The sequence below is a fragment of the Aptenodytes patagonicus genome, chromosome 5, assembly GCF_965638725.1.
Source record: "Aptenodytes patagonicus chromosome 5, bAptPat1.pri.cur, whole genome shotgun sequence".
Lineage (NCBI taxonomy): Eukaryota > Metazoa > Chordata > Aves > Sphenisciformes > Spheniscidae > Aptenodytes > Aptenodytes patagonicus.
The window spans coordinates 33,314,327-33,338,905 of record NC_134953.1 but is presented as its reverse complement, the minus strand read 5'-3'; the positions used below and the strand labels follow the sequence as shown (position 1 = coordinate 33,338,905).

General features: G+C 47.0%; 1 protein-coding gene across 3 annotated transcripts in view; it reads right to left on the bottom strand.

Annotated features, from left to right (window-relative positions):
- The window catches only part of INPP5A (inositol polyphosphate-5-phosphatase A), a 260,525-nt gene extending 245,193 nt beyond the window's left edge, over nt 1-15,332 (bottom strand). For all 3 annotated transcript variants that reach the window (XM_076339286.1, XM_076339284.1, XM_076339285.1), the window contains exon 1: nt 15,242-15,332. In XM_076339286.1, the coding sequence (XP_076195401.1) occupies nt 15,242-15,316 (75 nt within the window). In that variant the 5' untranslated portion in view covers nt 15,317-15,332. The remainder of the gene's footprint in view (nt 1-15,241) is intronic.
- Nucleotides 15,333-24,579: the final 9,247 nt, after the last annotated feature.

Below are 24,579 nucleotides of genomic sequence, written 5' to 3'. Positions count from 1 at the left end.
TCTCAGCAGAGGGAAGGGTCTGAACCTGCCCTGCTGCTGGAGGCGATGCCGGGCAGCCTCACCGTGCCGGGCGAGCCCAGTCCTGCTGAGCGTAGCAAGCAAACTGAGCTAACCTCCGTAACGCGCCTCTGCAGCTCAGGATTAACACCTCTGTACGGCCCGTCGGACAGAGCGGACACGCTGTTTCTCAGAAGTAATACAGAGATTTTTCAAATACTGGCAGAAGCTTCACTCTCTACGCTCCGACTATGCCAGACGAATTACAGCAAATATGAATGGCAGGTCATCTTGCCTTACATTGCCAGGTGATTGAACAAAAATGTAGAATAGAAGAGGAATACTCTTTTTTTTCTTTTTGTACTATGACAACATCTCTTCCCAGCTCTCAACTCAGTTCTTTGGACCAATCATGCTTCAAGTAACAAACAGTAATATTGCAGACACAGTAGTAGATAAAATAGAAACACGCAAGTGAAGCAGCCATTCTGCTATGTAATCACTTCCCATCATGCACCTTTGCTGTTACTTTGTTTGGGGTAAATATCATATTCATCAGCTGCCAGTGAACCCTGCAGATCCACTGCTCTTACTGTCTCAGTTATTTGTAACTGTCTTCTGGCTCCTGTGCTTCTACCACCTTTCCAGTTCTGAAGTAATCAGGAACAGCATATTTATTCACTACTGAAATGTCAACAGAAAAGCAAACAAACAAAAACCAATCAGAGCTGAAAGCCTGACTTAAAGACTTGAGGAAGCTTTGAGAAGATTTAGAGAAACTTTATAAGCTGACAGACAACGTGTATGTTTTTCCTCCAGTTTTCAGGAAAGCAGGACAGCCTTTGTTTTCAAATGCACACGTTCCAGCTCCTGGACCAAAGCCACTCTGCAAAGCATTTGGAAGTGGTCTACATCCGTAACAGAAAAGCAGATAAAAAGGGAATGAGGATTTGCCACAAAGAGATTAACTGAGAAATAGGCAGTCGTCTTCTGCTAGTGCTGGAAAGCAACAGGCAATGGCATCAGCAACAAAAAAAACAAGAGAAAAAAAAAGTAGAATGTCTGTCTGCATAGAGTCACAGGCTGGTTGAGGTTGGAAGGGACCTCTGGAGGTCACCTGGTCCAACCCCCTGCTTGAGCAAGGTCACCCAGAGTCAGTTGCCCAGGACGGTGTCCAGACAGCTTTTGAATACCTCTAAGGATGAAGACTCCACACCCTCTCTGAGCAACCTGTGCCAGTGCTCGGCCACCCTTGCAGTAGAAAGGTGTTTCCTTATGTACCTTGCTTGCATTGCTCTGAACGTAACATAAATCAAACCTTTTATCTGTTTAATATGGATTTTCATTATACAACACTGAATATTCACATACAAATGAAAAACCAATTAGTTTGGCAAAAGTTCATTATTTTAAGCAACACAAGCAAGCAAGCCTTGCAGCAAAATTCCACGTACTTTGTCGAGGCTATATCCCTTCACCTGGCTTACACAGCTCTGTCTTCACTGATCCTGACATACAATGTATCTTCCACACACTCACTTCAGTAAGAGTATAATGGCATTGATAGCCTATAAGAACAAGTAGGTCCACATGGCATCAGTGCCTTTCCCACTTTTTCCTAAATTATATTAAAGATCTTTGTTGAGATAAGTAAAAGGTATACAGTGGTCATAAGTCACAAAATACTTTAATATTTGTTAAGGATAGCTGAAGGGAAAAGGCTTTGCTTCCTTTTCGCTAAAATTTGCTATCCTACAAGACAAATGAGACTTGGCTTCACGGTCTTGCGAGCAGCCAAGCCTGGATAAGGTCTGCCCTTCCAGCCCAGGAAAACAACATTGCCAGTTCATGAAAACAAATTTGCTTTAGCAGAAGATTTTTGGGTCACATCCAGCTCTCTGAAGTGAGTGGGTTGGTCCTATCATACTGTTCCACCCAGTTCTTGACTCCTTCATGTGCCTGGCAATATTTGAAGTTAAAAATAAATAAATAAAAAACTTCTTCCATTTCTTCCTCCAATAAAAAGTGTGATAGGAATACTAGACCAACACTTTCACTTTGAACAGCTGTTTTTAAAAAGACATTTTGAATGGTGAGGTCAGGGACACAAACAGCCAATGCTTTTGTCAAAAGGAACCTTTTTGTGCAAATCCGCTGCAATAATGGATCCAACGACAGCTGCTGCCCAACATTACACATAAAGGTCTTCACTGCCCAGTTAGTCCAAGAAAAGCAGTAATTCTGTCCCTAAATAAACAAGAATTCTGGAGTAATTAAAATATAGCTAATGCTGGCTGATGGTACTTAATGAATACAGAATTCCCTCAAGTGATTTTTGAACAGTTTCTTTTAATGTTTGTTTGACACAAAAATAAACACTGCCAAAGAGAGTTCAGCATACATTTCTGAGACATTCCTATGGGAAAACTAGTTTTGCTCTTCCCACTGGGATTGGTAAAACCTCTAAAATTAGTGAGTTTGCCACACCAGAAAAACTTCAAAACAAGCTCCACGGGATCACTTAAAAGGCTTTAACGAAAGAATTCAGAATTACGCCCTGCTCACAAAGCCTGCCTGCCGCTCACTGTTCATCTAATGCAGTGCTAGGAGTGCTAACAGCACAGTATGTAGTTGCTCCGAAGAGCCCATCCATTAATATGCAGTGGCTTGCCGATACATTCAAGGGCAATAGAAAAAATAAATCTCTTTTCAAGAATGCAATGGAAACTGGAAAACGAATAGAGAACAAGTAGAGGCAGCTCTATCTCATGCACAGTACAACAAACGAGTTTTGGATACGGCATGTTCCACTGGTACTTAATGCCTGTGATCGACCACTCCTTCTGCAGTGTGCTAGTGAAGCCTTTTAATGAGATCTGAACTTTCTAGAGAAAGGTGACGTTATGTAACATCCTGTAAACAGTCTTCACAAGCCCTACCAAAATGCAGACTGAGACGGAGCATCTTTCCCTGCTTTTACTTACTCCCGTAAGTAAAGACAGGCTTTTTCTTTTAAAGTCTACCTAAAGAGCTAGTTTTGTCATTCATTTGAGCTTGCATAAGCCAAAGGAACCTCTCACTAAGCAGGAGGCTCACATAGCTTGTATTAACTAAGCCTTTGTTTAGCCACGAACTTCTCCAGTAATAAAACGTGGTGCATGCCCATACAAGCTGTGTTGAAGTCAGTACGTGGTGCTTCTCTGTCTTCCTGAAACTAAAGGGGAAAGAATGAGCCATCACCCTGGGTCTTACCCATGACCCGCACTGTCTGGTTACCCCTGACAGAGCTCACTGCTTGACTCGGGCACGCAGCCTTTTGAGAGGGGAACATCGCACAGCCTGCTCTGGCTGAGGAGCTACTCTCACCTGCTTGCATACCATCACAGCTGTCCACCTTACCATCTTCAACTTCATAACCTTCATAACATTCTTCTAAAATCCTCCAATTTTCAGAGGGAGAATCGGCATGCCGTGTCCGCAGCCTGTCACAAGCACAGGAATGCCTTTGGTGGCAGTTTGAGGTGCAATCATCTAGCGGATCTGGTGTCACTTGCCCGGGGTCATGCAGGATGCTTGTGGCTGAACACAAACTGAACCCTGATTTCCATAGCCTAGACCAGCGTTCCCACCATTGAACCACCCTTCCTCCTGATAATGACTGGAAAACACTTTTTGCCCTGAAGCAGTTATTTCTTTCTCCAGGTTGTTTTGAGGGACGGACAGTCCTGGGCAGTTGCTGCATTGCTTCTCTACAATGCAGGCATGCAGTCCCTCCTTGAACTGTGTCGATTACTGGTGTCCCCATACAGCAATCTCCAGCCACGAGTTCTGCAATCTAACACTCTATTGGTTCCAAATGTGCTTAATTTAACACCACGTATTTTGTGTTGCAAAGAAAAACACCCAAACAATCTCATTTCAGTGCCCCTTCAGTATACTTTACTCCTACATCCCTGAAAGGCAAGTACACAGCTTCTGTATGTGCATCAGCAAACCATTACAAATCAACATTTTTTAATTCTGGCTCTCTGAAGACAGAACAAACGTGGGTTCCTCCCAGTGACCAAATGCCATGCTGCTAGCACTTCTGGAGCTGTCGATGAACAGCAAGCGGCAGACAGGTTTTGAAAACAGTAGGCAATTTCAGATTCTTTTTTTAAACTCTTTACAAACAGGCTCCCACAGGATGACTGAGGTCTTCTGCACCTCAACCGAGCACCTTTTTTGGTTCTGCAGGGAAGGAAAACACCGGATGACCCCCTTTGCTGCTGTGCAGTGCTCCCTACTCACATGGATGCTCCTTCTCTGTTCACCTCACTGCTATACTCCCCGGCCACCATCAGCGACTGTCTCCCTGACCAACACCAGGCCTGCCTCCACCTTCCCGAGAGAGGAGGGCGAGGCTGGCCTCCTGCCCCAGGGCTTTCGCCCCTTGATGCCTCAGAGGGAATGGGCCCTCTGGATCCCGCAGGCCAGAGCCTGACTCCAGGAGCTGGACCCCTCCACAGGCCGCCATCATGCAACTGAGGGGGGCCGAGGCCCCGAGCCGCAGGCCTCAGGAACAGCTGGGGGACACAACAGCCGAAGTCTCTCCCAGCTCCCACAGGGTGGGGCAGGAGAGGGCGAGCAAGACTGGGCCCAGAAGCAGCACGCCCAGGCACTTGCCCCGGCCAGGGGGTCCTGCACACCCAAGGTCGGGCAGGGAGCTCATTTTATAGGGGTGCAGCCTCCCTGAAACGCGCTGGGGCAAGGCCACCAATGGCAGAGAACCAGCCTGCTGGCTGCAGCCTCAAGCACGGACATGAGAAGAGGGCAAATATAAAAACATGTGTTTGCCTTAGAAACGAACGCACGTGTGTGTAAGAGAGATCAGGGCTTTTCTTTCTTGAGCGACACCTCAGTCCTAAAGCTCGGGTTAACCAGAAACCTCAGCCAGACTGCTGACCTCTCCCTCGTGCCCAGCCTCGGTACGACCCCCAGCCCCACCAGAGACTGCAGGCAGAAGCAGACCCATACATTTCACCATATCATCGCCTTGCTGCTCCTTGTCAATCACTTTTTTTCAGCTTACGGGTTTTTTCTATTCCTGCTACAATTTCATGTCACATTAAAGCCTCTCCTTACAACAGTTTCTGACTGCAAACTGTATTAGAAAAGAAACTGAGATGAAATCAGGGAAAACCGAGGAGACAGAAAAGGTAGGGACAGCAGGGCATTTAAAAACATCTATTTGGCAAGGAATATAGGTGGAATAGCTTTTCATTGATCTAGGAAAAGGTGCAAGAAAAGACCAGAAGATGTTTTACTGAGGACAAACCAAAACCCGAAGTGAAAATCCTTCCAGTCACAAACCACCGCATGAGAGCAAAGTTCTTCGCGTTGCAACTTCACATTTGTAATTGCATCCCTCAGTTGTCAGTATCACCTCAAATTACAGCAGACAGGTCTTAAGCTGAGCTAAAGTTTGGTAAGTATCTAGGTATCAGTAACAGTCATACCACCTAAAAGCTGTTTGAACCGGCGTATAAGCTACCTATAGCATGACAGAAAACTTGCAGTGTTGTCATGGGTTTTTTTAATTACTTTTCTTAGCTTTAATTTTCTGCTTTCAAGGATATTATCTGTTAAAGCTGACTCATGAAGACAACTGCTTAACAACTTGAAGACATTAATGAAAACAATCAATTATACCTGACTTCAAAATATCATATAAAAGCAATGATCACTTTTGTTTGCTGTCAATAAATGCTTTAACTTTAATACCTTTCCCAATAACATATTAAAACTGAAAGTGATTAAATAGTACATTTACACTAAAAAAGTGATGTACAAATAATGAAAATAGTGCTAAAAGTGTTGAATAGCTACTATATACCACTGGAAATAATGCAGTAAAAGAAACATTTTACTTTTAATACTCACTCTTTCCCAGTCTGATGATTATTGTGCTTAATCTGACCTTTTCCACAATATGAAATAATGTATTTCCCTGGAACTTTCATCAGGGGAAGACTCCTGGCCACTTCAGTAATAAACATACAAAAAGGATGCTAAATTACTCTGACAGGCCATTCAAGCAGTCACCAAAGGCAGAAAGTCTTGCTTTTCTGTGACCACTTCCTATTCTCTACCAAGAGAGTGAAAAAAGATAGTTAGAAAATATCGAATAAAAATATCAGGCTACGCTAATGTAGATATATTTTGAGAACTTCCACATATTAAAAGCATACAACTGTCTTGCAGTCAGACCTGCCTGTCGGACTTTTTCCTTTTTTTCAAATGAAGGTAAGAGTTGAGGGGCAGAGGACAAGGTAAAGCTATGACCAAAGTGCCTGGTCTTCTGGGTGGGGGTGGAGAGTTGACAACTCCCAGAGCACGTACTTAAAGCCTGTCTGTCTTCCAAGGTAGTTCAGTCATTTGATTTCCTCTTTTCACCTGGATGCCAAGGAATGGTCTGTTGGTCTACCTTGGTGGAGAAGAAACAGAGTTTAACCTCGTCGAATTGCCTCTTTGACAGAAAGCAAGACACTCGTTGCATTAAGGGCAGCGCAACGACATTTCGAATAAAGCTCCACGTGGAACAGTTTTGTAACACCAAGGGAGTTACTTCACTAGAAGTACATTGTCCTGGCTCTGTCTTTAACAGGCTCGTTACCTGGTGCACCCCCAGGGCCTCTAAGATGTGCATTAATAAATCAGATCCCTCTCATACGCATTCAATCCCTGCCACAGCTGAACAGCTCCTGCTCCAAGGGGCAGTGAACAATGTGTTCAGGGTAACCAAACTCGCCTCCTTGATGGCTTTTGAGGCACACACAAACTGCAAATGAAAAGGCTACTTTTCTCAGCGACATCCTCACTTTAAATAACAAATGAGGAATAAGAGGAGAGCTTTCAGGAGGAGGTAAGTACACACAGTACAAGAAAGGGAAAGAAAGCGTTTGAGATAAAAAGAAGAAATACCTTTGCAGGGGGTGGAAGAGATAAACAGTATGATGAAATAAATAACAGAAAAGGGAAAAAGAGAAAGAGTAAGTAAACCACAGATCAGCCTTTTAGAAAAATGATGAAATCTGACGGCTTGACTGATATTCTATGCGCAACTCCCTTTGAAGTCAAATTCTGTGGTAAGAAAATTTATGATGAGAACTTTGAAACAGCAACAAAACCTTTAAAATTTGACCCTTGTGAGAATGCTCATACAAGCTAATAAACTAATAGATTCACATGTAGAGCATTCTTCCTATAGTATCCTACTCCCATTGCATAATTTCATATTCAAATATTTTGGGAATTAAATCCTCTTAAACCATCACACTGATACACTGGCAATTTGTGGGCTAACTCTACTCCACCTGCTATAAAACCACATTAACAGAAAACTATAATTATATAATGCACTTTGCCACTATTACTTCCTCATGTAAACATGTGCTCTTGCTGTTAACGATAACACTTAATCAAAAGGAGAGGAAAGATGGTCTACAAGATAGTCTTCTGAGTTTCCTGCTTAAGGGAGGCTAAACACTGTACAAGTTCCTAATTAAAACTCTTTTTCTCAGAGAATTGTAAATGTATCTGCTAAAAAGAAAATTTGATTTTTTTGTTACAGAAAAAAGTTATTTTTTTAAGCATACAACTCCATCTTGGAGGAAAAACCCCACCCTCTGTGTTGCCTGTACTATTACTGTTCCAATCATCTTCAGCAAATTAGGAAAGAGCCTTTAAATTTTACATAGAATCATAGAATCATTGAGGTTGGAAAAGACCTCTAAGATCATGTATGTGGATGCACAATAATGCGTCACTGCTTTACTGCACGACTGCTTCGGGTCTTGATCCTCATTTATACTTCAAAGGGGAATTTGCTCTGCAACTCACTCTCAGCTATCACTGCTTATTATATACCTTATGGGGTGAAAGCGAAGGGCCACTTCACTCAGGTTGTGAGCAGGACCTGTACGGTCGCCGCACAAGCCCCCAGGGAAGCACCCCTGGAGCACAGCACAGAGCTGCACAGAGCCAGGCACAGGGATGCTCCCGTGTGGGTGCACTGGTTATGGATAACCCCGCTGGCACACACTGGTGGGCTGTCATTAGCCTAAGCTAGGGATGCTAAGAGCTGAATTACTTGGGAAGCTGACACCTAGGAAGCTATAAATCAGCACGAGTATTTAGATCTTCAAGCAGGCTGTGAAGGATTTAAGAGTTGTCAAAACCACATGCTTGCGAGCACATCACTCTCGCCGTACATATTTGACACTATCACCTACCTAAAGACTAAATGAAGAAAGAGTTACAAACTGGTACAATCCTCCCCCCAGCTATCCTACAGTTTTTTCAAAGCACGAGTATCAACAGTTGCAAGTTATCCCTGTATACCTGGAAAAGGCACTTTAGTAACAAAGACCAGTATGGGCATCACTGCTGGTGCAGCTCCATCGTACCGCCTAAGCCACTTCAGCTGTCCACATGTATGTCCCTGAACTCATCCCCAATCGCAGAAGTAAAGGAAAACAAGGGGCAGTGAAGGAGTTTCAAACCAAAACACCTTTTCACAGCAGCAGATTTAAGAACCACACACAAAGCGAGGGCTATTCAGCAGCCAGACACCATCACGTTGGCCACCACTCAGCTTTGTTCAGTTGCACATCTGGGCCAACAGCTGTATCCTGCTGGTAATGTGTTACCAACAATTTCATTCTCAAGATACAAGAGATCTCTCAATTATTAAAGATTTTTTTTTTTTTTTTTTCAAATGCACAAGCACTGCAAAGGGTAACAAAACAGTCTTCTCCTCCCCATCATCATTTTCATATAGCTCAAGAAGTTTTAGGTAGTACCAAATTCTGGTCTACCTCAAAATTTCACCTCCTGCAAAGGGGGTTTAGAATTGAGTAAAACAAGAAAGAGCCTCCTAAAAAACAGCATGAGTACAGCAGAAACTGTAAGAAAAACGTTGATTTGAGATTCTGCCACAGAAAACCAAACAAACAGAAGGCAGCAACAATGTTTAAGAAATTACCAGTGGCACTCGCACAACAAAAAATTAAAATCAGAAAGAAGACACCAAAATAACCAGAAAATAGGAAGTACGGAGTGCAGAAATAGATGGAGAGACATTAGAGACTACTTATTTTTAGGGTTCCCATAATAGAGAAGACTGAAAAATACGTTTTTGTTGGCCTTCTACATTATCACTCAAGAGATTCCTAAAATGGAAGTCCTCAGTTATGAGCGCACAATTTTGCAGCATCACAGAAAGTAAGGCAATAAACAAACCGGGTTTCGGGGCAGCGCCCTCAGGAGCTAGCCAGAGCTGCTGAGCGCCAGGCTCAGCCCCAGGAAGCCACCCAGGAGGGCTTTCAGGCCTGCCAGGCCGACCCATCTGCAGCCAGGGCTCCCTCTCCAACTACTAGCAAGCTTTGGGAAGCACAGCGAAAGGAGGAGTTTGCTCCAAAGCATACAAACCCACTGGCAAAGCCAGACCAGGGCCCTCCTCGTTCATCTGCCTCTGCCCCTCTTCCTCCAGCTACCTGACTTCTGTTCTTCTTATCGCCCACTTGGCCAGAAAACAAGTGTTACCTTACCCCTCCCTACCTGCAAGGTGCCCGCAGCCACAGTCAGCCCCACTGAATCTGGCAGAAATACTCCCCGTACAATTAAATATCTCATAGAAACATTGCCTTTATCTGGGCACATTTGTTTAGTTTTCTGTTCCATTCCAGATAACATCAACACAGCCTGACAGTAAGGATGGACTAAGTGTTTCTCAGCAGTGAAATAATGTTTTGGGTTTTTTTAAATCACAATGAATCAAACATGATCTTTCACTCCATCTAGTAGCTATGATTTGAAGAGGGTGCCTTGACTTGCAACATGCTAGTCTTAATACTTATTTAGAAATCAAAACCTAATTAATACATTTTCCATCCTACCACATCTGAAATATTCCACAAAATTCAAATAATTATTTGTGGGGGAAAAAAAAGAAACAGAAAAAAAACCCCAAACAACAAACTCAAAGCCAAAAAACCCCTTATCGTTATCACCTAATACCAGCTAAATCCACAGATATCTAATATCAAAATAAAAACTACACCCACTGTTCCAGGATCGGAAAATTAAGATCAGGTGTGATAAAGAGACATCTACACTGTGATCACCACCCATTAGAAGAGCAGGCTGTTTTAAAAAATTATTATGGGAAGTATTTCTACTTCAAATTCAATTGATAGACTTCAACTCTTCACAGAAGTAAAGGATATCCCAAGTTCATACTCAGAATTAAAGCAATAAGCGTACTTATGATAATAATACTACTACAAAAAGGACTTGGAACAAGAAATTCCACCCCTGCCCTCTTTGTGTACTGTATGAGAGGGAGACTTCCACCCAAATGTTGAGTAGCTTAAGGCTGCTTGGGAATGCGAAAGCTTACTGCCCTGTCTCAGCACTGTCATAGGAAGGCTAGTATTCTGTATAGTCAAAGAAAATACAGGTAGGACAGTAATGCTGTTAGTCATTTAAAGATCCTGAGTATCAGTACCCTAGCACCACGCAGCAATTCCCTAACCTACTTTCTCCCCTCCTTCTTTTTTAAACTAATAAAGTTACATGTTCTGTTTAGCTTTTACCTTTCTTGTCATCATTACACTTCTATTCTGGCCTAAGTTTGTCCTGAGAATTTAAGAACTGCATCGACCTCCCATTAGAGAAGAGCTACATATATTCAGTGGTATGAAGACAGAAGGAAACATTTTCAGAAGTACCTACCTGACTTAGGCTCATATATTCCAATTTCAAAGGAAACTGGAACAGATGAACTGTTTTTCAACCCAAGCAGAAATGTTAGAACTTGTATGGTTAAGTCTGCTAGGCATATTGGAAATCTTTACCCTAAAAATCTACGCCCAGAGGTTTAAACAACATGGATTGTTCAAGTCACCTAAAACTGAAACAGAGTAAGACACAATTTTCAAGTGTGAGCACTAAGGTGTTTCTTCAATATTTGTGACTGCACCCAGCTAAATATGCAAACAGTAACAAAATTTCTGAGACAACAACAAAAATTGAATTGCAAAGATCTCCACCTGCCTCCATCCAGCAGAAACAACCACAGCTCCTTTGCTGACAATGAAACACGCGGTGTGGGAAGTTTCTCCATTACATGCAGTCCCACAGTCTCCCCAAGACGTATGCCAGACAGGTTTGGGGACCTGCCTGAATTAAGGACAGACATGCCTCCCGCCACTCGTGCCCGTGCATCTGCAACCCAGCCGGCTCCGCTTGTTGGCCAGCAACACACTACACTCAGGGGCTGAATGATCCTGCAGTGAAATCCAAACATTTCCTCTGCTGATGTATTCTCACTTGACGAAACGCTCCCGACCCTGCCTAAAACCATCCTGAGCAGAGTCCCGCAGAAGTTGCCAGGATCGCTCATGAGCCTGAGGGTGTCCTCAGAGGAGTTTTCCACACGTCGGCTTGAGGCATTTCATTGCAGATGTCAGTACAACTTTCTGCCGGTCACCCACACACAGCCCTCGGAAGGATGAGCTCATGCCGTCTGACAGCTCTCATGGGCCCCAACCTCAGCTGCTCACACCTGACTCCCAGGTTTTTGTCCCAAGGAAAAACAAACAGCATTAAGCTGTTTAAAAGTAACTGAAGAGAATGAAAAGGATAGAGCAGATAGGAAAAAAAAGACTGCACATTAAAGTAATCAAAATCCTATACAGTAAAAGCAGTGAAGTGCCAGGCAGATTGATTTTGTGGCCACTACAGCGGTAGGCTCATTGAAGGGTAAATGTGAAATTTTGTCAGTGCAGATAGAGGAAGCAAGGAAACTGGGGAGGGAGAGGCTTCTATCATAGAATGGTTTGGTTTGGAAGGGACCTTTAAAGATCAACTAGTCCAACCCCTCTGCCACGGACAGGAGCATCAGAGGAGGGAAAAAAAGAGAGAGTGACCCACAGGTAACCCAAACTCCATCTTCTGTTGTTAGCAAGAGTATACTGTGACAAAAAAACAGGAAATGTTTATACAGCAAGACAAACATTAAATGCTTAAGTAAACATGAATGCACCAAAAATCATACGCATTCATATTCATGAGATGCACGCGTTCACAAAACTTTGAGGAGTATTTGTAGATCTAATACTGCATTAACATTTTTAATGAAGCAGCAAAACTACTCAAGGAATGAAACAAACCCAGCACAGTCCCTCTTCACTGTTAACATGTTTATTCATGAGCTCCCAGGTCAGCATTGCAACAGGTTATTAGTGGATGTGGATGGCTGGCAGGAGCAAACCAGTATGTTATCATAACTTGCTTCTGGCAATCGGAGAGCAAAAAAAAAGAAGTTTTCTTCCTCTTTGCAAAAATATAGCCAGGTCAACAATACCAGTGATCTAGGAAAGACTATCCACCCAGACAAACCTGTCTACCAAAGATATTTTAAATTATTCTATAAAATACTGGTCTCAACTAAAGAGCATTTGCATGTACAGCATGTGCCAGCCAAGTAAACAGTACTCATACAAAACACATCTAAAGTGCAAATCATGCTGTTGCCACACAGTAATGTTCAGGCTACTTTAAACAAATTGGAGAAAGGTTCATCGCAGAGTCAATACACGAGGGTTTGCTGGCATGGAAAGGGGGAGCAGAACTCCCACCCGTGTCGGGTAAGAGCGAGAGCGCAGCCCCGGAGGGGCTAGGCAGCTTCAGCAGCAGGAGACCCACGTCACCAGAACCTCCCCCCCTGCCCCGGACCCAGCCTGCCGATGGCAGCCCTTTACGCGGGGGCACCTGCCCTGGAGAAGCCCCACCAGAGGCTTGGTGTAGGAACACTTCCCAGAGGACCTCTGCCCCATGATGAATCAGATCCCCAGAGCAAGAGAAGGCGGGACTGTGTTAGTGCAGGATACTCAGACCGACCATCCCGTCCGCTCGGGGTTTCTGTGCTGTGTCGTGGAAATGCATACCTTTACACTATGCTGGGGTCCAGCAAAATTAGACTAAAAATCTAGTGTTTAATTAAAATGTGTATCACCAACTGAAATTTGAAATCGGTAATGGAAAAATGGACTAAAGGAACCAGAAATGGTTTTCCAGCCCAGCATGGGTGAAGTCTATCAAAGCAGGACTCCTTGCTTGTAACTGAAATCACTTCAGGTCAAAGCAGAGAAACTTATTCCTCAACTCAACAGGAAGAGCCCAACAAGCAGAAGCAGCCAGTGACAGCTCCAACGTGTAACTCGAAAGCGAAGTCCACAAACCAAGCTAATGTCATCTTTATTGTGCCTGCATTTCACCAACATTACTCCAGAAACCCGACTGGGCAGTCACCAGTCCCAACTCCAACAGCAACAAACCAGAAGCGTAATCACAAAAGTTCAGACCAGTCTTTCCATTCCCCACCCTGCAGTGGAACATATCCAAATAAGCCCGGTTTTGTTGCTGTAGAAAACTAATTTTTCATCTCAAGGGAGTCGCTTGCTAGAGCAGAGGCATTCTCCTCTTTGGTCATGCCGAACGACAAACAACAAATACGTTTCACCTCCTCCAGGAACGCCACTGAGTCTCAAATACTAACTAGGAACAACCAGGAAATCATTTAGTCTGACAGCACAGGATTTCTTCAATGACAGTGCTCCAAAGTGGCCGCTTTTATCCCTCTCAGCCAAAAGAGAAGGCAGGAGAGCACTCTGAACCACAGCATTTGCCACAGGAGATAGCAGGCTCAGGTCAGAGAGCAGGCTCAGGTCAAACCGAGGTGTCATCTTTAGGCTCTAGCAACGGTAACAGGAACACACAGCAGTAACTATCTGCAGAAGTCCTGCACACCACGCGGCTTTACTCACAAATAGATACTGCACAAGCCTAAGGCCATAATCATGAAAATTATTATGAAATTAGTATTTTCACAGTGTTCATTTAATACGAACGGACACATTTAAGTGTAAAAATAACTGCAATGATAATTTGTCAAAGTTTACTAACCTTGGTGAAAACATGAATTGCATCCTTCGACTACACACATATCAGTCAAAGTGTGTATTTCAGGTCAGCCTTCAAGGTGATGGAAAAACAAAGCAAACTTTGAAGATTGGGGGGGAGCACGAAAAAACCACGCAGTTGCTTACTGTAGCGCACTTAGTGATTTGTGCATAGGGCTGGCGCACGAAGCAACGCCAGACTTCACACACACGGCAAACGCAACACGCAGCACAAGTCTGGACCCAATTCCCTGCTAGATGTACGCTGCTTTACAAACTGCAAACCCCTATGAACGCTCCCTTCACGGCACGTGACATGCCAGTAATAGTCAGTTCCAGAAGTGCTTTGCTGCTGACTTCAATGGCTCCAGACTTCACCCAGGGCACAGCCTAGGAGGTTTAGAAGCCTGGCTGCTATTCCAGATACTTGTAAATATCTATCTTAATTCACGCAAGTTTACAAGAAAGTATTCTTCTCTTTGCTTAACTGCTAGCCGTATCAACTGTTGCACTCATTTGCAGCGATGAGAAATATTCCAAACATTTGTCCCAATATACTACATTAAACAAAAATTAAATTGTATTTTCATGTCACAGCGTGCAAAGTATCTTAGGAGGAAAGCCTGGGGGTCAGCCGAGCCGCAGCCTTTGCGGAAGGCTTGGGAAGGAGCGCTCCACTGCAGAATCTGTTTTCCTCCCCGAGAATGGGGGCACCCCAAGTTCTCATTCTCCTGACAGTTCAGGAGAAACCACAGCTAAAGGACCTGAATCATCTGGGACGACGTTACACCACACGGCACGATCAAAAATAATAACAATAATAAAGAAAAGCCACGCTCGCGACACAAGGCATTCCCCGAGAGGATGTTTCGCTGCCGGCTGCGTATCCCGGGCGCTGCGCCTTGCTCCAGGCTTCCAGAGGCAGCAGAGCCCCCCCCACCCCCCCGGCAAACGCCGGGCGCACCGGCCGGCTAGCGGGAGACGGACGGGACGGCTGTCGAGACACACCCCCCCCCCCCCGCCCCGCGGCGGGCAGCGGTGTCCGCCGCCGCCGGCACCTAAGGCCGGCCGGGACCGGAGCGGGCGGGACGGGGCGGCTGCCGCGGGCGGGGGGCGGCGCGGCGGCGCTAGGACCGGCGCGGGGCGGCGGCCCGGGAGGCGGCGCGGCGGCGCTGCCCGCGGAGACCCCAGCGCCCCCCGTACCCCCCCAGCGGGGCGCGCGCGGCCGCGGTACTTACGTCGTCAAAGAGGGACCCGACGTTGGCCGTCACCAGGAGCACCCCGGCGCCGGCCGCGGCCCCCTTCGCCGCCATGGCGCCGGCGGCGGACGGGCGGAAGCGCGGAGCGCGGCCGGCAGCGGCGGCGCTGCGGGGAGCCCGGGGGCGGGCGCGGGGCGCTGCGGGGAGCGGGGCGCCTGGCCCGCCCCGTCAGCGCGGGCGGGCGGGCGGGGGGCGCGGGCGGCGGCGAGTCCTCCCGGCGCGGGCAGCCCGCGGACATCCGCGCCGCGGCGGGCCGGCCGCCCTGCGGCTGCTGCGGGGCCGCGGCGCTCAGCGCTCGCCCGCCGCCGCCGTCGTCGTCTCGCTGCTGCCGGGACGGCTCCCGCCGGCGGAGGCTGGCGCCGGGCCGCGGCGCATGGCAGGTCGGCGGGACGGGACGGTGCGGGACGGGGCGGCTGGTGTCGGCGCGGCGGGGCTGGTCTCGGCGCTCCCCGGCTGGGCTGGGCGGGCGCTGCGCGCACCGCACCGCGCTGCTGCCGCCGCCGCTCCCGGCTCTGGCGGCGCGGCGGGCGGGCCGGGCTAGGGCTCTGCGCCCGCGACGTCACAGCGGCCCCGCGCGGCTCTTAAAAGGGCAACGCCAACCCTCGGGAAGCACCCCGCGGGAGGCAGCCGGCGGCGCTGTCCCGCGGACCGGCCGCCGCCGAGCCCCGCTCGCCGCCGCCCGTCCCCGCCCGTCCCCGCGGAGAGGGCAGGGCAGGGCAGGGCAGGGCAGCGTGGGGCAGGGCAGGGCTGCCGCTCCGCCGCTCCCCGAGCGCCGCCCGCCGCGCGGGGCCGAGCCGAGCCGAGCCGGACTGGGCGGGGCCGGCGGCGGCGCTCACCTGTGCGGGAGCGCGGCCTGGCGCGGCCGGGGCCGGGGCGGCGGGGCTGGCAGGCGGTGTCCGGGGGACGAGGCCCGGCGGAGCATCGCGCGGGGCTGCCGGCCCGTGCGGGTCGGGGAGCGCCCCGGCGGGGCGGGAGCTCGTCTCTGCCCGGGCGCCGCGTCCTGTGGGGGAACCGGCCCCGCTGCACTTCGCCCCGCTGCCCCGGGGCGCGGCGGCTGCCGGAGGCCCTGCCCGGGGCGACCCGGAGCGGCGGCGGCTGTGGCCGCCTGGCAGGAGCGGCTCCTGGGGTGGTGGCCGCCGCGGAGCGGGTCTGCCGGCCCCTCCGAGCAGCCCGGGCGCCGGGGGAGTCTCCCCTGGGGGTATCCCCTGGAAGCGCCCGGCGGAGGCGGCGGCGGCGGACCTGGAGGGGAGCGCGGCTGTTGGCCCTAGCGATGCGAACCGTCGTGCCGCATCTCAGCCAGCCCGAAAGTGCCTCAAATCGGGAACTGGGGGTACCTACACGTAAAAAATAACCCCAGTGCATCACGGCGAATTTGCCCTTTCTGCCATGTGTACTCTCATGGTTTTGGCAAACGTGTATCACTGCCTCCAGAGTGGAAAACCCACAGCATTGCAATAAGGCTCTATCATAAAGAACGGAAGATAAGAGAGTTAGTAGTAGTGCTGGACAAACTGCTGTTTGCCCCAGCAGAAACTAGACCTATGGAGGAGTAGGTTGAAATGGTCCATACAGAGCCTGGGTGTGCACCAAAGTAATCTTCAGCTTACAAAAATACCCTTTGTGAAAGGAATCTTTTCAATAACTTTGCTTAAGAAACCGGAGAAATGATAAATCAGTCTTTGCTAGGCTGTGCAAAATAGCTGGCTCCTAAGATTATCTATATTTCATGGCTGATTAGTAATAGGAACAAAATGTGCAGAAGCTTATATTACAAGGCTTGCAGAGGTCTTACTAAGTTTCAGAGTGGGGAAGCTGTTGTCCAAACAGCACATAAATGCTACGACAGAAAGTCACCGAGCAGAGCAGGGAAAATAGCAAACCCCAACTAGATTCAAGAGCAACTGCACAAATACACAAAACTGAAGGGAAAACAAAATGTAGAGACAGATCTGGGGGTACTGTGGCAGAAAGCGTGATGGTGAAGAATGTCCAACAGGTGACATACACTGTAGTAGAGGTGACAAGGGAAATCATCAAAGACTGAAACATCCATCCCACTAAGCAGGAAGACATCGCACTGAGCAAGAAGGCTCGGCCAGAGAAACATGCGTGCCCCTGTCAGAGAAATAAAAAGATTGTTACTGCTCCTCAGCAGAACGTTATTTCTCCTCAGGTCTTGGCTGTGTCTCCCCAGAGGTGTCTGACGGGCAGCAAATAATCACGTACGGCTCCAAACACAAGGCAAAGAAAAGGTATCTATCATCTCCCACATGGGCCTTCAGGTGTGGTTTATGCAAAAATTATTATATTTTGCATTGTAGTCGACATAAGTGTGCTTATGGTCAGTTAACAAGTCTCTCCCAAATTAAAGATACATCAGGCAAACAAGCTCAGCTGCTTATGCTTGCAGTGAATGAGATTTCATGTGCGGCAGAAAAATAGTTTCCAAGCCAGGGTGGTGGCAGGCAAAGAAGGGATTAATACCCAACTGATACAGCTGACGTCAGTGAAGACACTAGGCTACAAGATTCTCTCAGTATTAAGGAAAAAGAAAAAAAGAGCTAAATAAAGCTGGTCTTCAGTTATGGGATTCTCCATACTGTTATGATAATAGAAATTATCAGCTGAATGCCAAGGAAAAATACCTGAAACTTCTAACTACATGAGAGCAACTACTGTCCCCTAGAAAAAGTAATTCATGAAGTAAGGCACTAGAAGAAGAGATTCAAATAATAAATCTAGTGTAAAACAAGCAGACAGCACTTAATCGCACCTCTTTGTCAAGCTTCAGTTACCTAGAAATATTTAAGGGATGTCTTCCTGGTACCTTACGGTTACGCTCCCTCCACCTGCAGTCAGGAAAGGAGACTGAGCTCACTTCCGTTCCCGTATAATTGCTGTGGGTAGCAAAACGCAGAGACCAGCAGCCAGACCTTTGGTTCAAGTCGGTTCCTCCCACACACACTGCAGCCGTGCAGGTTCCACCCAACACCGCGGCATGCTCACTGCACAGTCACCGCAATGCAGCGCGACCGGAGTGGTGCCTCCAGGAGCTGCCATCACACGCCTGCAGTACGGAGAGTCTCAGAAACCGGGAACAGTGCTTGGGCCGGGGCAGACCCCACCTCGCAGAGTGTCCAGTTTATTACAAGAAGGTGTTTCAGAAATGGGGGCGAGGGGAGGGAGCAGAATCACTGAAGTCACGGATCCCAAGGGGGCTGATACCCACTGGCAAGCCAGGGCAACCAGAAATATGCACAGGATCATACAGCTTGAAGCTATGAAAAGAGTGAGTGACTGCAGCAGATGCCCATGTCTGAAAAGCCACTACTTGATAAAGGAAACGTGAAATTATTCTCAGTATTCAGTAGCAAAAATAAATAGTGTCAAGTACTACTGACCCGGGGAAGCATTGACTTCACTGTCATATGGTGCTATTCACCACACTGTAGTAGTGTATTACATCTAAAGATAGACACAGGTGAATGAGCGTGTCAACCAGCCTGCAAGAGGAGGTGGCCGTTTCCAGTGACGCTGAACTTGATGAGTCCTGTAAAGTCTCTTCTTTGTGGCAAATTTTCTCAGGTAGGGATGCAAGTGGAATGGCAAAAGCTCTGCTAGATCATCACTGCTGGCCTTCTTTGTTAGACGGTACAAATTAAATATACAATTAAATAAAAAATGAGTTGAAATTGTGGAAGTCTGCCTCATACATGGGATACTTGCTGACCTCCAGTGAGCTGTGACGTACAGATTAATGCAGTGCAGAATATGCTCATGCCCAGAGATACTCAATGCTATTCTGGACAATTTCTTCTAAGGTTTTGTGCAACTCCCGAGACAACTATTGCATAAAGTTGCACTGTACACACCGTGATCTTTCCTGGATGCAGCCATCAGAGGTATCAAAGATGACGTGATCAAACATACCATCTTGATATATCTTGACATGTTCACACACAAGAAAAAAGAAAATGGGGGGGGTAGGGGGAGGAAGGCATTCGCTGCTGTTTTTTTGGCACACAAGTCTTACAAATTTCAGCCCATAGCGATTACATCAAAGTCAGGGTATGCTGGAGGAAGCTGTGTCAAATTACACCCAGCTGGAAAGGGATCCGGAGCCATATGGCATCCAGGTGAAAAGTTTGGCAGTCCTCAAGAACAGGAAACGAGAATGGGAAGTGGCTGCAGACCACAAGTAGTTACTTGTAAAGAACCCAGGCAGCAATCACTGGGCTACAACGTAGATGTACTTTACCAATTTCTTTGGTAGAGGAAGTACTACAGCGTGAAAATGTCACAACCGCATAAAAGTAAAATGACGACCAACCGATGACTGAGCTGATGTCTGTGAATCCCATGCCTTTTTCAAGGAAAGGAGCGGATAGAACCTGAGAAAACAGAAACATAAAATATAGCATCATATATAAAGCGTTTTCAAAAGAATTCCTGAGAGCTGACTCGCCCAATAACAGATTATAATAGAAGCCATTTCCAAAAGCAAGAAATGCTGAACATTAAGCAAAGCGTAATGATATCTTAGACCTGTGGATGCGTGATGGGAAGTGCAGGCCAAGCAGAACGCCCAGTGTCCCCAGAGGAAAGCAAAGGAAATGTGAATGAGCCCAATGCCAAGCATACAGCCTGCCTTCTTGCCGTGGACCGTTATTCAGCGATGGCTGCAGCAGCTCGCATTAGCGATTCAGGGCAGTGCCTCAGCAGATGCAGAACTCAGACTATACTGTTTCAGGCAACAGATCCTAACTGCAGCCAGTTTTTTGCTGGAAATAGGAGTAAGTATGAAAGTGCCGCTTTGCATCCCATTCAGCGAGTAGGAGTTGTAACTGCCTCCAGCTGTATCCACACCAGCGCCGCCTCTGGCTCCAGAGGTTCACAGCTCTGACCCCTGGGCCAAGTCCAGTTGGATGAAGGTGCAAATACAGATCAGATCATTTCTCTTCCTCCCCCACACAGATATGGAAGACTGATGGGTGTTGATCGGTGTTGTTATTGTAGGGAAAGCACCACTACTAGCTAAGGTTGCCTAACATTTTCTGTTACAGCTCCTGGTTTTCCAGTACTTATAATCCAGACAGTATAGTCGGAATATTTTCAGTCTTGGTGCCTGCCTTGAATATTAAGTTTGAGCAAGAGGGCTCAGGAATCAGGTTCATTTTTACTAAGTAGCTTTGCCACTACGAGGGAAAACATGGTCTTGAGGCTGAATTTTTCAAATAAGCTGGAGGGTCAGATAAGTGCATAACATCACTGTCCCCATGAATTTTCATTACACAGCTTGGAAAACAATGTCACTACTTGCATAGATGCCACGGAAAAGTTGTGTTGTAGGTTTGGACTATTGTATTTTTGACCCACATTCCAATATTTTCACAGCTTTTCCTACTGAAATGAAGCACAAGTAAGATAACAAAAGAGTTACTTGACATTATTCATTGGCAGGTTCATAGAAAATGTGATTGAAATTGGCACAAAGAAGGGATGTGTGATATCCCAAACCCACCGATGCGCCTTCTGAAGAGCGCAGACAAACACAGGCAAGCAAAGAGCAGCATCATTTGCTGTCAGACGGGAACGGTGGAGCCCATGCAGGCTGAAGGCAAGGCCACGAGTGTGAAGGCAGGCAGGCAGCGGCGAGAGGCAGGACTGGGCACATGCTGAGAGTCCAAATCATCCGGCCTCATACTTTCCCGGTGTGGATGGCTGGGCCCTGGGCTGCAGCCGGCAAACCTACAGACTGGGTGGGGTTGAAGATTTTAGGATAACAGGTTTCAGTGTGTGGGGGAAGATGGATGTTGCCTGTTGTGAAAGTTGCTACTGGTGAAAATTTGGCTGGAAGCAAATTCAGTTTTTCAGCTGAAAAAAGTACTGCAACCTCCCCCAAAAGCTTGGTCAGGCCAGCTCCCTGGACGACAGACCTGAGAATATTAACAGAAAACAGATTGCCATTCATTTTTTAGAAAACAAACAAACAAACACTGCATTTGGTTATTTTTGCGCTGTTGTCCTGCTGCCCTCAGCGTGGGTGCATGAAACCACCGTGCCTGTTGCTAGCCATAAACACTCCCGTGGCCCTCTCGGCGCTTCTGAAAGCTCACCCTCCGTCAGATCAGGTCATCGTCCACACCTTGTTTTAGGCAGAGGTAATACCATGTGCTCAGGGTGAGGTTGGAGCTGTGAAGTGGGCACAAGGTAGGTTCAGGACATGTGGCAGGTTTAAATGAGCTTGTCACGCACAGCACTGTGCTGCTGTGTGGCACAGAGATACCTATTTTATGGCTTCTTAGCAATAGAAGCAGCTCGGGCACCCACAGCCGTGGCTCCTGGCAGTGTGGGACAGCCCGTGCTGTGCTCAGTGCTGCTGCAGCCTGGCTCTGACCTGCACCAGCTCATTTACCACGCAGGGACTCCCCTGAGCTGGGGCTCGTGCTGACCAGTGGGCTGAGGTGAACCTGCACCTGGGAAGTGCTCATCAGTTTGGGTTAGGTTCAGTTTTGGCTGGGTGCTAGGCTTATAGGGCTGGAGGCAGGATATTGGGCAGATTCAACCTTAACAATAATGCAATGCTTACCTAATTTGGTTCATAATTACAATTTCCTTAGACTTTGAGGAGTTCACCTTTTGAAAGTATATGTAAGATATTAATTGCACCGTGCTTGGAAAAGAGAAGACTGTGGTTAAAAAATCTGCTAAATGATGTATCGCTGTCCTGAACAAAACAATGCACGGTAAGTGGCGCAGAGAATTTGTTTTTTTAAAGCAGGTGTTCCTAGTTATTGGTACTATGTCACTGGTCCACTGTCTCTGTAAGGTGGGACATGTTCCGGGCACATTTCCTCAGGAACATGCAGAGCTGTGGCTACCAAAGTTTCGTTGCGGTGCAGCAGTGCAGGGGCCAGTGCTCCCATCCAAGTGAAAAGGGCTCCCTGTCCATTGCAAAGGGATAATGGAGGAAGCAGTCATACACTGGTTATCCAATTCCTCTATAATCATATTTGACTTACTTTATCACTGTCTTTAGGGCTTTACTAATTGGCTTATGCTTTTATTAGAAAGATCTTTATGAAGAGCTTTCTATACTGGCAGGAAAAACAACAAAAAACCAAAACTGTGCCAAATTAAAACCCTTAAATGCAATGTAATATTTTGCTGCCTGAAAGCTCTTTTATAACCCTGAGGGATGGACTCTGTTCTTCTCAGAGATGGATCTTAGTGGGCTTTGTAAGCCTATCCCAGCATTTGATTAAATGGGCCTTTTTGTACTTTCTAGACTGCAAAACACAGCTTGAAGGAAACCATCTCAGGGTTTTCACTGTCTTTTTTTTAGTTCACACTTTGGAAGTGAGGAAGGGTCGCACAAGTGGCTGCTCCCTAAATTTATTTTGTTCCTGGAGCCACAGGAACCAAAAGTGGAAAACCCCAAATCTGGTACTCGGGTATCTAATCCATACTTCAGACTACACGTTGCTACTGTCAAATGAAAGTGTGTCACACTGAGTCCTATAGATTTCAGAGCACTGTGCTAGGTACATGTCCTTTATTTATTTTTAAGTCATTTGAAATTCTTCTGAACTACGTCTGAACTGGATACAGCTCCAGCTATATTTCTCAACAGAAATTTATTGCTGTCCATTATGGGATATTTTGTGCATAAAAATTAAAATTCATAGTCTATAGCTGCTGTGATAACTGTCCAGAACAGCTGTCTGAGAAGCGTAAGACCTGAAGTGTCTGAAATCAGCCCAGGTGAGCACTGGTCATCACTATACCTCGTTTATAGGCCAGATAATGAGCTTTCCAGCTGAGAGTGCCAGTTTCTCACTATCTTCACTTGTATTGCTTCATTTTGTATTGCTTTACACCACGCAAACTTGGACTCTCAGGAAAGAAGCCTCCAAGATTCAAAATCCAAATGTCAAAATTCTGAAGTCAGTCATAAATGTCCTTAAAATTATTTGTGGTTTTAAATGCATACCTGGGTCGGTTTTGTGGGGAGCCAATTTTGAGCTGCAAACAGCTCAACAGGGAAAAACTGTACAGTAATCTAAGAAGATCTTTTCCTACCAATTTTTCATATCTTGGATATTTAGATGTGAATATGAGACTACTGGGAGGGCACTACAAGGGCTGGGGGCTCCCTAAGGGGCTGGGGACGGCAGGGCAGAGCCTCGTGGTTGAGGCCCATCTCACCATCCCAGGCAGGGAGCAGGGCAGCTGGGGGGTGCTGGGGGATGCTGTGGGGGGGTGCACCGAGGGCAGCCCAGCTCAAGGGGCCCACGGCCAGGCATGGCAGAGTTGTGGCGAGGCTGGAGCCCAGCAACCTACTGCCCTGAGCTGTCTGAAATGGGGTCCTGGGCCATGGACAGGGGGCGGGGGGGGGGGGGCGCTGGGGCTGGTCGTAGACATTTGGGCTGACCAGTGCCCTCGGGGCCCTGACAGATACCATTGGCCTCAGAGACTTGCTGTGCATGCCTCAAACAAACCACTTCATTGCCCATGCACGCACGAGAGCTATCCTCACTGGAAGTTAGGACTGGAGAGGGAGGGAATCTTGCAAGCAGGCATGTTAATACAATTCATAAATATTTCCAACTGAGCAAGCAGAGAACAGTCATATCATTAACTGTGAAATGTGCAGTAAAACAGAGGAAAACATACTGATTCCCTTAATAGAAATGAAAAGGAAACGGCAAGTACAGGTATGAAAAAAATACTTGCATTTGATTTGGAAAAATTCCAGTTGGCCCTGGGACCGCCATTGCTATTCTTGGTGCACAGGGTATTGAAGTTGAGATGACAGCAACGGCTGAGGTAACCCTCCACACACTGCATGGCATTTTAACGATGTCAGAACATTAAGCATACTTTTGCATCTGTGTTCTGGCAATGTTCAAACTCCTGTATAACTAAAAATATCTTTGTAGCTGTTTGGATTTCACCTTTCAGATGAACAATGATTCCTTAATATAGTTGGCCCTTACAGTGTCTGCAGTTTTTGCTTAGTTGTGGGGCCTAAATGTCTTTCAGCATTTCTAAGGATTGGCCCTACGAGCTGCCTAGATTTTCCTGTGAGTGCGAGCCTCCTGTCTTAATATTCCCACACCTGCAATATAAGTTGTATTTAAAGCATTTTGCTGTGACTACATACAGCTGCGGCTGACCAGCTTTAGCATTGAAATTACAGCCGATAAACATTCAAGCTGTTAATAGCTCAGCAAATATGTGCTGCATGTTCTGTCTCTAGAAGACGGCACAGGTAAGCAATGTGTCCTCCGAGCATGTGAAGCAACAAGGACAGT